General features: G+C 36.8%; 1 protein-coding gene across 1 annotated transcript; it reads left to right on the plus strand.

Annotated features, from left to right (window-relative positions):
• The first annotated feature begins 11313 nt into the window (after window positions 1-11313).
• On the plus strand, window positions 11314-15375 carry LOC129946783 (uncharacterized protein K02A2.6-like). The gene has a single exon (XM_056057144.1). It carries the CDS (start codon window positions 11314-11316, stop codon window positions 15373-15375), a length of 4062 nt encoding a protein of 1353 aa, XP_055913119.1.
• Window positions 15376-15940: the final 565 nt, after the last annotated feature.

A 15940-nucleotide genomic window follows, 5' to 3' on the forward strand; every position in this document is an offset into this window, starting at 1 on the left:
GATTTATTGGCGTGTAACTAAAAAAATATATTGTTTACAACATTCAGAAATTTTAAACATACAAAATGAATTATAAAAAAGAGGCTGGAATGCGTCCCACACTGATAACTTCCCATTCCGCCTGTCGATTTGTCTTGCTTAAAAGTTTTTATATATGTACTCGTATCAATTTTTACCAAATTCGCGAACTATTTTTTGGGGATTTTATTTATTATGAAAAAACAGACTGTTAGATTTTTATATGCAAATTACGGAATATTGATAACAATATTTTCTGTGAAATAAAATAAGTGTGAAGCCAATATTTTTAATTTTGAAAAGCTATTTGAGTAGAAAGTAAATTTTTACCAACTTTTGAATTTTGTTTAGGTTTTAATTTTTTTGTAGAAAAACTGTCAATTTGATTTTTTTCAAAATTTTACTGAATATTAACAACAACATTTTTTTAAAGATAAAAGTAGTTTAAAGCCAATATCAACAATTTTGGAAAAGACATTTGAGTCAAAAATCAATTTTTACCAACTTTGAGTAGATGAGTAGATTTTTAGATTTTTATTTCTTATAAAAAAAAAACTATTAGATTTTTCGTAAAATTTTATCAGATGTCAAAAACATTATTATTCGTTGCACAAAATCAATTTGGAGATGAAATCATATTTCAGTCGTAAAATTTTGGAGGTGACACATTTTTTTTTTCAGTTTTATTGATTTATAAAAAAAACCGTTATATTGACTTTTTTCAAAAAATATACTTGTTTAGTATCACGTTACAATATATTATATAAAATTTAATTCAAGTCTCTAGAGTTTTTGGTTCGTATGATATTTAATGTTAACCAAAATTTTCACCTTTTTTCAAACTGCTATGGTAAAAAAAACCACCCACGAAATTTTCTTAAGAGCCCTTTCTGCATCTTTCTGCCTTATTATCTGTATAACAAAATTTATTTGAAGTCGATATCTCTTCTATTTCTTGAGCTATGGAAGACGAAAAAAACGTCGCGAACGTACGGACGTACGGACGCACGAACGTACATACAGACAGCTTTCTAAAAATATTTTATTTCGACTCTAGGGAGCTTGAAACGTCGAGAAATGGCAACATTTTCAATTTGACAAATCGGACCCATTACAATAACTTCCTATGAGAAGTTAATAAAACAGATCTAACAAGCGGAAAATGATTCCAAGTCGAAAATTGGTTACGATGGAGCAATAATTTGTTGCCCCTAATCTTGAATTCTACTTACTTACTTAAGGTGGCGCTACAGTCCTGTGTGAACTAGGGCCTCACCCAACAAACTTCTCCATCTAGCTCGGTCCCTAGCTAGATGTCTCCAGTTTCGCGCTCCAAGTTTGGTGAGGTCACCTTCCACTTGTGCGCGCCACCTGATCCGCGGTCTTCCTCTACTGCGCTGTCCTGTGGGTGCAGATTCGAAGACTTTCCGGGCCGGAGCATTGGTTTCCATGCACTCTACGTGACCCAGCCATCTTAGTCGTTGGACTTTTACTCTTCTGGCTAAGTCTACGCCGCTGTACAGCCCGTACAGTTCGTCGTTCCATCTTCTCCTCCACTCCCCTTCGATGCATACGGGACCGTAGATCACACGAAGAACTTTTCTCTCGAAGCGACCCAAGGTGCTTTCATCCGCTTTTGTCATGGTCCATGCTTCTGCACCGTATAGCAGGACGGGGATGATAAGGGTCTTATATAGCAACACTTTGGTCCCTCGAGAGAGGACTTTACCACTCAATTGCTTTCTTAGTAAAAAGAAACAGCGGTTAGCAAGAGTTATTCTGCGTTTGATCTCAGCGCTGGTGTTGTTTTCTGCGTTTACAGTGGAACCTAGGTAGACGAAGTCCTTGACAACCTCAAAGTTACGTCTGTCGATGGTGAGGTTTTGACCAAAACGTCGGTGTTGTATGTCCTTTCTAGACGACAGCATGTACTTCGTTTTGCCCTCATTAACCGTTAAACCCATTTTTGCCGCTTCTGCCTCAATACTCACAAAAGCCCCATTGACATCACGCTGAGTTCTTCCGATTATGTCAATGTCATCAGCATATGCCAGTAATTGGACAGACTTTTGAAAGATAGTGCTTCTAGTGTTGACGTGTGAGCTCTGCACTATTCTTTCAAGCACGATGTTAAAAAAATCACATGACAGCGCATCACCTACACCTTTTTGACATCGAAAGGTTCTGTTAAGTTGTTTCGAACCTTTATGAAGCAGCGTGAATTCTCCATGCTCATCCTGCACAAAGGGACGAGTTTGGCGGGGACGCCAAAACTAGACATGGCTCTTCACAGCTCGTCCATGTAGATGCTCTCATATGCGGCCTTGAAATCGATGAAAAGATGGTGGGTGTCGATTTGGTGTTCTTGAGTTTTTTCCAGGATCTGCCGTAATGTGAATATTTGATCAACTGTGGACTTTCCTAGTCTAAAACCACACTGATAAGGACCTATCAGGTTGTTGACGATGGGCTTTAGACATTCACATATTACGGAGGAGAAGATTTTATATACGATATTAAGTAGACTGATTCCTCTATAGTTGGTGCAGTTTAGAGGGTCTCCTTTTTTCAGGATCGGGCAGACAAATCTGAGGTTCCATTCATCGGGCATGCTTTCTTGTGACCATATCTTACAGATAAGTTGTTGCATGCTCCTAACCAACTTATCTCCAGCTACTTTAAAGAGCTCGGCATTCAAGCCATCCGCTCCAGCATCCACTTCAGCTTAGATATGGCAATCTATACTTCGTCTAAGTAGGAAGGACGGGATTGTTGGCTTTCGTCGTCTATATCGAATGGGTCATCCTGCCTGACAGCGGAATACAGTTCTTCGTCGCCGTTATACAGTCTGCAGAAGTGGTTCTTCCATATCCTCAGCATTGACTGCGGTTCCACTATGATGTTTCCACTTTCGTCTTTGCAGCCTTCGGTTCTAGGTTTATGTACCTGTGAATTTTGTTTCACCTGTTCATAAAACTTTTAAACCTCATTCCTGCTTTTATACCTCTCAACATCTTCGACCGCATGCTTCTCATGCCCTCTCTTTTTCCTTCTGAGAAGTCGGCGTTCCTCTCGCCTCTTCTGCCGACATTCCTCATCAAACCAGGGGTTCCTTGTTGGTGGCTGTTTGAAACCCATCACATCAGAGGCGGCTTCTCTGATTGCATCTTGGCAATGTTGCCACTGGTTTTCCATACATTGTGTTGGCGGTAGAGAACTTCGAGAGATGTTACTTGTAACTCGGTCGGAAAAGGATTTGGCGATTGTAGCCGTTCGACGTTGCATCTTCTCCCAGCACCTTCCTGTTTTGCCTTGGGTCTGGAAATCCAAAGTGCTACCTTGGCTACAACGAGGTAGTGGTCCGAGTCGATGATAGCTCCTCGGAAAGTTCGTACATCCATGATGCTGGAAGCGTGTCTGGCGTCGATCGCAATATGGTCAATCTGGTTGACGGTAGATTGATCTGGGGAAGTCCAAGTTCCTTTGTGGATGTTGAGGTGTGGAAAACGCGTACTGGCTACCATGATGTTTCGCCCCGCAGCAAAATCTATGAGCCTGAATCCATTGTCGGAAGTGTTGTCGTGCAGGCTATTCTTCCCGATCATTCCACCAAAGATGTGTTCCCTTCCTAGCTTGGCATTAAAATCGCCCAGGACTATTTTAATATTGTAGCTAGGGCACTGTCCATATGTTTTGTCTAGGAGCTCGAAGAACATATCTTTGGTGTTGTCGTCTTTCTATTCTTTGGGGGCGTGCGCGCATATCAGGCTAATGTTGCCGAATTTAGCCTTGATGCGTATGGTCATGAGGCGCTCATTGATGCACCTATAGCTCAAGACTTTTTGCCTAAGTCTGGCTCCAATGACGAAGCCGCATCCAAATAAGCGCTGTTGGTTTTCGTGGTAGCAGTCACCATAGTTAATATCGCAGTTTTTCATCCTCTTTTTGCCCGGCCCATCCCATCGTATTTCCTGGATGGCGGTGATATCTGCTTTATAACGTTCTAGGGCCTCCGCTAATTCTTCGGCCGCACGTGGTCTGTTAAGGGACCTAACATTCCACGTGCATATCCGAAGGTCGTTGTCCTTTATTCGTTTGCGTTGGTTGTCAACACTAAATCCGTCCGTATCCGAGGCTTGTTATTGCTTCGCAACTATGAAAGCTTTTACGTGGCCAGGAAGTCACCCCAACGCACAACTTCCAACCTGGAGTGCCAGATCCTAAGTATAACTCCAAAGATGGGGAGCCGGATAAAACCGCTCCTTACAGGTCTGGGCTTCGAGTAAGTCGAAGAAGCCCTATAAGGTGTTCACTAAGTAGTTCAACCTTACTGGAACTGTAGACGCCACCGTTGATTCCATCTCGGGAATTCCTCCGCTGCCTCCTTTATAAGGAGAGGTGCCATATTGGAAACACCTCTCCCCCCTCTCTCGTTTGCTGCCACCAACAACTTTCCACTGGGGTTGGAACCCAATCTCCAGTTGAGGTACTAGGCACCCGATGTTCACCACGTGGAGGTGAGAGTAGGAGTTGATAGACAGAGGTTGGTTTTAAGAAAAACCTGTGGACGCTTGTGTCCTCTTGAATGCACATGTCTACCATTTGAACATAATCTTGAATTAAGTTATGAAAAAAAAACGTTCATTGACTTACTGTTGTCTTAAAAACCTGTGTTTAGAAACATGATAGTTCAGTGAATCCAAGGTTAATACCTACGAAATCATATACACAGCTGAATATCATATAACTTGATGATAATGTTAATAAATCAAAAAAATTATGTATTTCCCGTCCCCGCACCTATATTAGTCCATTTAATTAAGACATGAAAATAGTGTTCAAATAACAAAATTCCGATAGAGCCAAATTTTGTTGGAGAGGTTGACCTTGGGTTTACCCTAAAAAATTAAAATCTAAAAGTTCCCATTAATAACATGCGAGCTTAGAATTTTATTTGGGGTCAAAGGTCGACCAAATTTGTCGGAATTTGTTTTATTTCATTTTTCTTAATTTTCATTACTAATACTCATAATCTGGTACTTTTTAATGTAGGATTGTTATACATTCTAATCCAAGTCATCTTTCAAACTTAGTGGCAGAGTTTAACTTTCTTTTAAAACTCTTGGATCATTTCTAAGCTGCTTTGGTCATTTATACATAGTGTTTTAAATCCATAACAAAATTATTATGCTGGTTTCCCAAGTTATATAATATTAAAATTTTCTAGTTCTTATCAAAAATACTTGAAGATGAAATAAATGAAAGAATCACAATCAAATTTTCTATTGAAAATGTCAATGATTATTTTTTCTGTATTAAACGATTAAAGATAAAGCGTTAAACTAAGTGTAAATAAGCTCCCTAGTGAACATTAAAAGTTCTACCTAAAATAAACTTAAATCATTTTAAAATTTAGGATGTAAGTAGCTTGAGAAAATATAAGCTTGAATAACCCACTTAGTCAAACTCAAATGAATCCTGTTAATAAAGGTAAATAAACAATTTGTTACACCTCTCATTTTTAAGGTCAAACGTGCAAGGTGCGATATTCGATGTAAAATAATATCCAACATTATTTTTGGATACTTTCAACAGACTAAACCCTTTCTCCACCATCCTCCTTCTGCCACTGAGCACAGCGTCTCTTTGATTTTTTTGTGTGTATATTTTCAATTTTATTCATCCCTTAAAATAAATGGGTCAATTTATTTTCAAAACTTAAATAACCCCTCTCTGAATATTTGGAGTGGAGTGGAGTGGAGTAAAGAGGTGAGAAAAACATTAGCTGGATGGTAAGGACCTTTTTCTTTTCTGTGTACCAACGTTTGTATACATCACTTTCAAAAAAAGGACATGACACGAAACGAAACGACACCTTATGTATCCTTAACTTTCATAAAGAACACACAGAGAATCTATCTGAAGGGAGTCAATTAAGTGAGCCAATTTAATCCTTTCTTGCTTCTTTTTACTTTTTTTTTTGTTATATTGGATTATAAGTCCTCTCTTCACAGGATGGGCTTTAAAAATCTCTTTTTTTCAATTAAAGTCAAATATTCACCCCTTTATAAATATATTTTCCATCGTCCTTTGTGTGTTATGTATTTTTTATTTTTTATTTTACATTTTTATCTTTGGTAATTTTTCACAGGATGTTCAACTCAACAGCTGATCACAGAGAGAGGATAAGGATAAGGATAACTCATTCCCTTTGCAAAACACTATAGCCCAGCTGGTAATGGGAACTAAGGGAATGGAAAATTCCAATGAGTTTTCCTTGTTTGCCAATTTTTCATCTGTTTTTTATTTTGCAGTGCTTTTTATTTTAGTTTGTCAGCCATGTTTGTGTTTTGATGAAGTTGTTTTGCATTTTATTTTTTATTTCAATTTGAAAAATCATATTGTTTCTTTTTTTTGATTTTGCAGTTTTGTTTTTTTTTTTGTTTTAATTCTGCGGCGTCAACATTGAAAGCATTATCATGTTTTATTCTTTTTTATGGTTTTCTGTTTTTCTGTTTTTATTTTCCTTTTTATTTCCGCAGGAAACAAAGCTGTTGTTTTGCAATTTTTCAATGCAATTGAATCCTGTTTTTCTCTCTATTTCCGTTTGTGTGTGTAGACGATTGTAAATAGAAGGAAGAAAAAACATATTTTTATATTTTTTCACATAGCTGCAGTTAGTTTGGTTTGGCGGTGAGACTGAAGTAGTTTTGTTTTGAGCTTACGAATAGTCCTCGCTTTAAGGTTGTCAGTTGAGTTTTACGATTGTATAAAGTGTCGTTATTTTAATATGGAAGTTACAGCTTTTAACACTATAATTTAAATTATGATTATGTTTTAGTCAAAAGTATGTTTTACCACGTGGTTAAGCTTAAGTTATTAAGCATAGATTTGCCCTTCACTTCTAACCGTGTTTGATTCTACTGTGAAGTATCACATATTTTGCACTTAGTCCTCAGTTTTTAATGAATTCTACTTATTAGAAGTTCGTAGTTGTATATTTTGGATTTTAGACCTACTTATTTACTTACTTAATTCCTCAAACCTGTTAAGTCCGTTGTTAACACCTTAAGTGGCATAGAGCCTCTACTACGCCTACGCGCCATCGTGTACGGTTTCCGGATATGTGTCAGCCCCCTCCAACTCTTGCCTGGTGATGCTGATTAAACCTCGACTGTCCTGCGCCATGTGCTTCTCGTCGTCCAGTTCTTCTTCCTTCTTGTATAAGCGGTTTCCACTGCATTGCTTGGCCTACTATGCAATCGTTACCTTTTCGAAGCGTCCAACCCATTGCCACTTAGGTCTTCGTATTATAGATTCTATAGGTTTCGGCCTGTCCTTCTTTGAAGGACATCATTTGAAAAGCTGTTAGGCCAGAAAATCCTTAAGATGTTTCGGAGACAACCTGAGGAGCTTTCTTGTTATTGCTGAAGTAACCTTCCAAGTGCTGGACCCATAAAAAAGCACAGATTCGACATTTGTGCGAAACAGTCGTTGCTTTGTTCTTAGCTGATAGAGTTATTCAGCAACAGCATACCGAATGACGCTTTTGCTTTGCCGATGCGGCGATTATCGTGCAGTCAAAGAAGACCTTTCGGATCTTCATAAGAATAGGACATTCTGCAACGAAATGGAATACGTCCTATAGAGCTTAAGGATTGCATAAAGTGCAAAATAAAAGAAGATCATCCCTTTGCGGTTTAAAATTCAAATTCAAAAACTCTCCTCTACACAATGTACAAATGCAACTGATTCTTAAACTACGCTGGTCAAACGAATCTGCATCCAACTATAGAACACGAACGCAAGCCTGAACAAAATTGAAAAAAGCATTAAAGAAGCATACTATACACCGAACAACAGTAAAAGAAAAACGGAATATAGAGAACCTTGATTTGACAAGGAATACATGCAGGCGAGAAGATTTTCTTACGCTTAGCTGAGTGCATATCGGAAGTGTTATACAAATATGTCAAAAGCCGGTTACATGGAGTATAATCACAATTATAATCTTCTGTGACGAAAAAAATATTCGGAAGCCCAAGCGCATCAGCTTGCAAAGTGTAACAAGTCGTCTGAGTTTTCAAGGCTGGTCCGAAAACTTAATGGAACAAAATCTTAATTCGGATAGACTGCAAACATATTTCGATCAATTGTTTAACACAGATGCACCAAATAAGTTTCTGAACCAGTATAATATACTAATATTTTAGATGCTCCAGTTTCAAAAGAAGAAGTGATTCTATAAACCAATAAAAGTATCGAAAGGCTGCGGGATGTGATGGTACAGAGGAATCTCGTTTTTGAACTTTTCATATAAGATATCTACATCGATACTAATAATCTGCTTAGCGAGTTCTAAGCTATATTCAGATTGGGATACTCCACCGTTGATTACATTTGTGTACTCCGCTCGATTGCTGATTCGTTTCTATCGAGAAATAAGAAACTTTTTGCTTTCGACATCGTGCATAGCAATGCCCTATTTCGCCAGCTTTTTCATAGTCGCTTGATGATATATTTAGTCGAAGCATTACCAGCAGGAATCGAGTACACAGGTGTTAATATTAAAGCAATTCTTTTCGCTGACGACATTGTTCTGCTAGCGTATACTCCCCAGTCCCTTCAGCTAATGAAAAATCAACTTACTGAATGTTGCAAAAGGTGCAGCCTAGTGGAAAATTTAAATGAATCCAAAGTGATGGTTTTTAAGAATGGCGGCGGAAGATCGGGTGCATTACAATGGTGAAAGAATATAGTTGATGAAAGAATACAAATATCTAGGAGTCTACTTTACTAAGAATTTGTGCATGGAAAAACATTCCACTGAAAAACTTGATAAGGCAAAAACAGCTATAAACGTAGCATGGAAGGAATGCTTTAATAATAAGGAAATTACGCATACCAGTAATTTAAGGGTCTTCAAAACTGTATCGGAATCAGTTACGTTTTATGCGGCGCACGCGTGGGGAGGTCGGAAAACACTCAAGCTGCAGATCAATTACATCCTCAAAGCTCTGGTAGTTCTGCATACAATCCAATCCCGAAGTGGATGGTTTAAAGACTGGATAGAACTTGCCGAGCAGGTGGATGTTGACCTAAACTATAGTAACCTTTCCTCTTAAAAGCCGATGTTGGACGATGTGCGATATTAAAAGAAATAAGAAGACTTTCTTTCAAATACTGATATCATAAGCCTTCTACGGGAAATGGATGTCACAAAGTTATATGCATATTGCAAAACAACACTTAAATATAGACATCAAAATTTTAAATGAACCGTTTTGATCTTAGACTGCAATTTCTTTTTTATTTCTATTTATATAAAGCTTTACTTTTAGTTGTCAATAAGGCAGACGGCAATGCCACGCATCATATTGATTGTGTTAGCCAAATTATTGTTTAAAATGTATGTTTAAATAAAATCAAAATCTAATCCTCTTAGCTTCCAATATTGTTGATATGGCGAAGATAAAGTTTTCAAAGCTTTTTCATATTTCTAACCATAACGCTGTACTTAGACTTTCTTTCAAACAATAATTTTGAAACAGATGATAGTTGTTCAGTACAACATTGGTCCAAACCAATTCTGGCATTCAGGTCAGCAATAATAATTAAATTTTGTTATCCAAAGCAGTTAAGAGAATCTTGAAGTTTTCCAAAGTCAGTTGACCGCTGTGTACAGTTCAGGTGAACAGAAACTACTGATTCAACTACCAAAAACTCAAAACTTAACTCAGAATTTTTCCCAAAACCGCCTTTTGATCCCCCTTTTCTATTATTTTTAATTTGTGAGGATCGAGAGTAAGATTGTTGTTACTCTATACCAGAAGATGGCGATGGTCAGTGGTCCACTCAAGTTCATTCAACGAAGAAGCAATGAATGACAGCTGTTTAATTTAGTATATTCATCAAACAGAGATTACATTAATCATCTTGGAGACTACTTAAAATTAAAATAAAATTTATATCTAAACAAATTAGTTAACTATGTTAACTTACGAGGAATAGATCATAATCTCTAAGTTGACGAGAAGATATATTTAACTGAATTAAAGATAAAAGATATGGGCAGTTGAAATGATGCGACAGAATATCACGAATAAATAAAACACAGAAGATTTTACGTCGATTTTCAAGTGACTGTAGACCGATAAATTTGCATCTCGTAGCATATGAAGGAACTTCAATATTCCATCCAAGTTTCCATACAACAAAAGTAGTGAAATTCTTTTGGGCATTTTCAATTCTTAATGAATGAATCTACAGTATGGGTTCCAAACCACACAACAATATTAAAAAAAAAATCTTACGTATGAACAAAAAAGAGATTTAAAAGTATAAGGGTTTGAAAAGTCTGTTGAATTTTTTAATAAAACCAAGTATGGAGTTAGCTTTGGCAGCAAAATATTCAACACGTTTGATAAAATTGAGTTTCTTTTCATTGACTCTTTCAAGAACACTACTACCAAATGTATATTCGAAGAAAGTAGGATAGTAAGAACCATATAATACAAAAATCGACATTTTTACACGTTTAAAGATAATTGATTTTTCTTGCACCATTGAAGAAGCATGTTAAGGTCATCTTGCAAGCGAAGGCAATCATAAGTTTGTTTTATGCATCTATAAAACTTTAGATTGTTAGCAAATATGTAAAATATATGGCATGTCATTAATAAAAATAAGAAAAAGTAAGGGTCCCAGCTGAAAACCTTGAGGGACTCCTGATTACACATGTACAGAAGTAGAGAGAACCTTACCATACCAATAGAAACAAATTGAATGCGATTTAAACCACCGCAAAATAATTGAATTAAAACCAATTTTTGATAGTTTGCACAGTAGAATAGCGTGACTGACTCTAATAAATATACAGATGTCTCACCTGTTATATCGTGTCAATTATGATTCTCTTTCTCCAAACTCTCAATTGTCAAATACCTAAGTTACTTTATGTATTCAGTCTGTTAATAACCTTTGAGCAATCAACACTTAAATAATATAATATGAAATATTGAATAAATAACTAAAGTCCAAGGATTACTGTATATTATTTGAGTAACGATACAATAAGTGGCGACGAGGATAGAGCGGATTCACAAATTAAAGAAAATCAATGAGAAAAGCTTAAAAAAAAAAAGAAGCACGCGGTCTTACAATAAAAAAAAAAAAAAAAAAGAAATAAAACAAACTGCATGAATAGATTTTTTTTAATTGATATTAAATAAATACATACACGAGTTAACATTATATACAGATAAAAAAAAATTCGATATTCAGTGAAATTAAAATATGACACAACCCGTAGTTGTTCAGTCACTCCAAACTCCATTTTCTATCGAACCATATGACAAAAATATCAAATGGAGCCGTTGGGTTGATAGATTTGAGACTGCGATTGCCCTTTTTGACCACCCTATTGAAAAAAAGGTCAAATTGCTCCTCCACTACATGGGAAGTGAAGCATACAACGTTCTTTGCGATAAAGTGTCACCAGACAAACCATCAACCAAATCCTATGACGACATCATTAAAACTTTATCCGAGTTCTTCGACCCAACTCCAAATGAAATATTGGAAAACTATCGCTTACATTTGCGAAAACAGCAGGACGAAGAAACCTGTGAAGAATTTCTGAATGCACTTAGGCGTTTATCAATTGGGTGTAAGTTTGGTTCATACTTACAAACCGCTTTACGAAACCAATTTGTATTTGGTCTAAAAAATCAACGCATTCAAAATCGGCTTCTAGAAAAAGAACAACTTACTCTATCGTCAGCACTAGACACCGCCAAGGCCATAGAGGTATCAGAAAAAGGTGGTGCGGAGTTACACAAAGAGAAAGAATTGACATCTGATGTGAATTTCGTAAAAGAAAATAACAAAAAGAAAAAAAACACTTGGGAAAATAAATCAAGTACAAATCCAATAAGAACATCGTCATCGACGAATTTTGTTTGTTATCGGTGTAACAGCACGGAGCATTTAGCAACCAAATGCAAGTATAAAAACTCAATGTGCTCATACTGCAATACAAAGGGGCATCTACAGCGAGCTTGTTTTAAGATGAGACGAAATGGAAGAGGAGCTACAAATCAATTAGAAGAAGAGACCGGTGCCGAGAACATTTGTGTTGATGAAATCTGCCACATATCAGATGAGCTTTTACAAATCGACGACCCAAGCCAGGTAACACTTCGTTCCAAAATGTGTTGCGAACTTATTGTTAATGACATTCCTTTTATTTTTCAAATAGATACTGGGTCACCTGTAACTGTTGTCGGTCTATCAGATGCAAAGAAACAATTTGGCAAACTTCATTTACAAGAAAACGATACGGAGCTGGTTAGTTTTTGCGGAAAGAAGCTGGAATGCTTTGGTTATGTTAACGTCAAGGTTAAAACAAAGCAAAACGTGGTTAACCTCAAAATGTACATCGTTCGATCGCAACGAAACCCTTTGCTGGGTCGTGAATGGCTTCGACAGATCAAATTAGATTGGGGTCAACTTTTCGAAAAACAATTAGATACAGTAATGCAAATACAACAAGACAAAGCTAAATTCTCAGTAATTGACGAACTAGTTAATAAGTACCCTAAGGTATTTTCCAAAACAGCAGGAAAAATCACAGGAATACAGGCACGGTTACATATGAAAGAAAATGCCTCCCCGATTTTCATCAAAGCGCGTCGCGTGGCATTTCCATTAATAAAAGCGGTTGAAGATGAACTGGAGAAGTTAGTGGCAAGCGATATTTTGGAACCAGTGGATACGTGTGAGTGGGCTACACCGATAGTTGCTGTTCGCAAGCGAAATAACCAAGTTCGAATCTGTGGCGATTATAAAGCCACAGTCAACAAATTTTTAAATATCGATGAATATCCGTTGCCATCAATTGATGAACTATTCACCTCAATGGCTGGGGGAAAAAAATTTACAAAAATCGACCTGTCCAAAGCCTACTTGCAGTTAGAAATACACCCAGATGATCGTGATTATCTAACGTTGAGCACCCATAAAGGGTTATATCGGCCTAAAAGAATGATGTTTGGGATAGCGTGTGCACCAGCAAAATGGCAACGGCATATGGAGCAAGTTTTGAGTGATATCCCAGGTGTAAAAGTGTTTTTAGATGACATAAAAATCACAGCGGAAAATGATTCGGTTCACTTACAGCGTTTGGAAGAAGTACTTCGAAGATTAAATCATTACAATATGCGAGTGAATTTGGATAAGTCTGAATTTATGGTAGATCGTATAGAATATTGTGGGTATATGATAGACTGCAATGGAATTCATAAAATGAGAAGCAAAATTGACGCGATACAAAACATGAAACAGCCAAGCAATAAAGACGAAGTAAGAGCTTTCGTGGGTCTCATAAATTACTATGGAAGATTTTTAAAAGGGTTGAGTACGATTTTATATCCTATAAATAACCTTTTAAAGGACAAGGTATTTTTTTATTGGGATGAGGATTGTGAAAAATCATTTCAATCAGTAAAAAAACAGATGCAGTCAGATGTGATATTAGCCCATTACGATCCAAAATTGCCATTAATACTGGCAACAGATGCTAGTCCATACGGAGTGGGTGCAGTTCTCAGCCATGTCTACCCAGATAAGAGCGAAAGGCCTATTCAATACGCATCACAAACACTATCAAAAGTTCAACAAAAATACAGTCAAGTGGATAGGGAAGCATACGCGATCATCTTTGGTATTAAAAAATTCTACCAGTACGTGTATGCTAGGCGATTTACTTTAGTCACTGACAACAAGCCAATATCCCAGATTTTGTCACCACATAGAGGACTACCAACACTTTCAGCTACACGTATGCAACATTATGCAATTTTTCTTGAATCATTTGACTATGACATTCGGTATAGAAAATCAAAAGAAAATGCAAATGCCGATGCAATGTCACGTTTACCTGTAGCAGAAAAGTACAATGCCATTGAGGAAATCGATTTACTTGAAGTTGACGCCATCACGAAATTGCCTGTTACAGTGGATCAATTAAGCAAAGCAACTGAAAGAGATGAGCAAGTTAAAACTTTAATAAAGGCATTGCAGTTCGGGAGGGAATGTGATTCCAAGGACAGATTTGGAATTAATCAAACCGAATTTGCGATGCAGCAGGGGTGTTTAATGAGAAACATACGAGTATATGTACCGAAGGAGTTAAGAGCACGAGTCTTAGCCGAATTACACTCTTCTCATTTTGGAATGACCAAAATGAAAACACTGGCCAGAGGATATTGCTGGTGGCAAAATATGGATCGTGATATCGAGCAAATGGTGATGAACTGCACAGACTGTCAACTTACACGACCAGAAGCAAACAAAATTCAACCCACACATTTCTGGGAAATGCCGGGAAAGCCGTTTGAGCGGGTACATGCAGATTTCGCTGGCCCATTTAGAGGTAATTACTTTTTTATTCTAGTTGATGCCTTCACTAAGTGGCCAGAGGTGCACGTAATCCCAAATTTGACGACAGAAATAACGATACAAAAATGTCGAGAAATTTTCAGTACATTTGGCTTACCGAAAATATTTGTTAGCGATTGGGGATCACAGTTCATGGCGGATAGTTTTCAGAGATTTTTGAAAAACAATGGCATTCAGCACAAGCAAGGTGCTCCATACCACCCATCGACAAATGGTCTTGCCGAACGTTATGTGCAAACCTTTAAAAACAAACTTAAAGCAATTAATTGTAACAAAAAGTTAATAAGTCAAGAATTATCAAACATTTTATTCGCTTACAGACGTGCTATACATCCAGCTACTGGGAAATCTCCATCAATGCTCATGTTTGGACATCAAATAAGAACGCGCCTGGACTTAATGCTACCAGTTGAAAACAAAATACATCGAAATAATTTCAATGAGAACATCAAACCCAAATTTGTATTAAATGAAAGGGTTGCAGTGCGAGATTATTTATCAGCAGTTAAATGGAAATTCGGTAAAGTGATTGAAATAGTCGGACAATTACATTTCATGGTGAAGTTAGATGATGGGCGAATCTGGAAAAGGCATACCGATCAAATGCGCAAGGTTGGTGAAGAGGTGAGATCTAGAGAACTATTTATATGCAACAAGGAAAATGATATCATTGAGGAGGAGAACGAAGGTCCAAGTACATCAATGGAATTACCAATTAAACCACAAAGAACCACTAGTATAGCAACAGAGACAACGGAGGTGCCAATAGTTTCTGAGGCAGGCGATGAACCGGCAGCGGATGCAGGAGGTTCAGGTAAGGAAAATAATCAGGAAGTGTTAAGACGATCAGAGAGACAAAGAAGGAAACCGGATAAATGGGGTTACGAGAAGATATAACTGTAATAGAATTACAGCCTTCATTCATCCACTCATTAGTATAAAATAATATTACTTCAAGGAAATTGTATTAAAGTATTTTAAATTTGTTTTGGATTTTATATTTTATATCTAATATTGAATTTGTTTGTAAACTTAAAACAAAACATAAAATCTCCTTGAGGGGAAGAGCTGTTATATCGTGTCAATTATGATTCTCTTTCTCCAAACTCTCAATTGTCAAATACCTAAGTTACTTTATGTATTCAGTCTGTTAATAACCTTTGAGCAATCAACACTTAAATAATATAATATGAAATATTGAATAAATAACTAAAGTCCAAGGATTACTGTATATTATTTGAGTAACGATACAATATCACCCTTATGGCGAGAAATGATATATGAAACTGAAATCAACCAAAAAAAGAGCTTTTTCAAAAAGTTCAACACTTGTCTTCTTTCTTTCCTATGAATGAAAACTAAGGCAAGGAAAAATCTGAAATCATTTTTGTATGTTCTTTTCCTCTCATAATCCTAATGCACAGTAAACACATAATACACCATGATCATTCTTCACAAATGA

The sequence above is a fragment of the Eupeodes corollae genome, chromosome 1 (assembly GCF_945859685.1).
Source record: "Eupeodes corollae chromosome 1, idEupCoro1.1, whole genome shotgun sequence".
NCBI classification, from domain to species: domain Eukaryota; kingdom Metazoa; phylum Arthropoda; class Insecta; order Diptera; family Syrphidae; genus Eupeodes; species Eupeodes corollae.

Excerpts from the sequence above, each read along its gene's own strand:
- LOC129946783 (XM_056057144.1), top strand. The coding sequence starts at position 11,314 with ATGACACAACCCGTAGTTGTTCAGTCACTCCAAACTCCATTTTCTATC.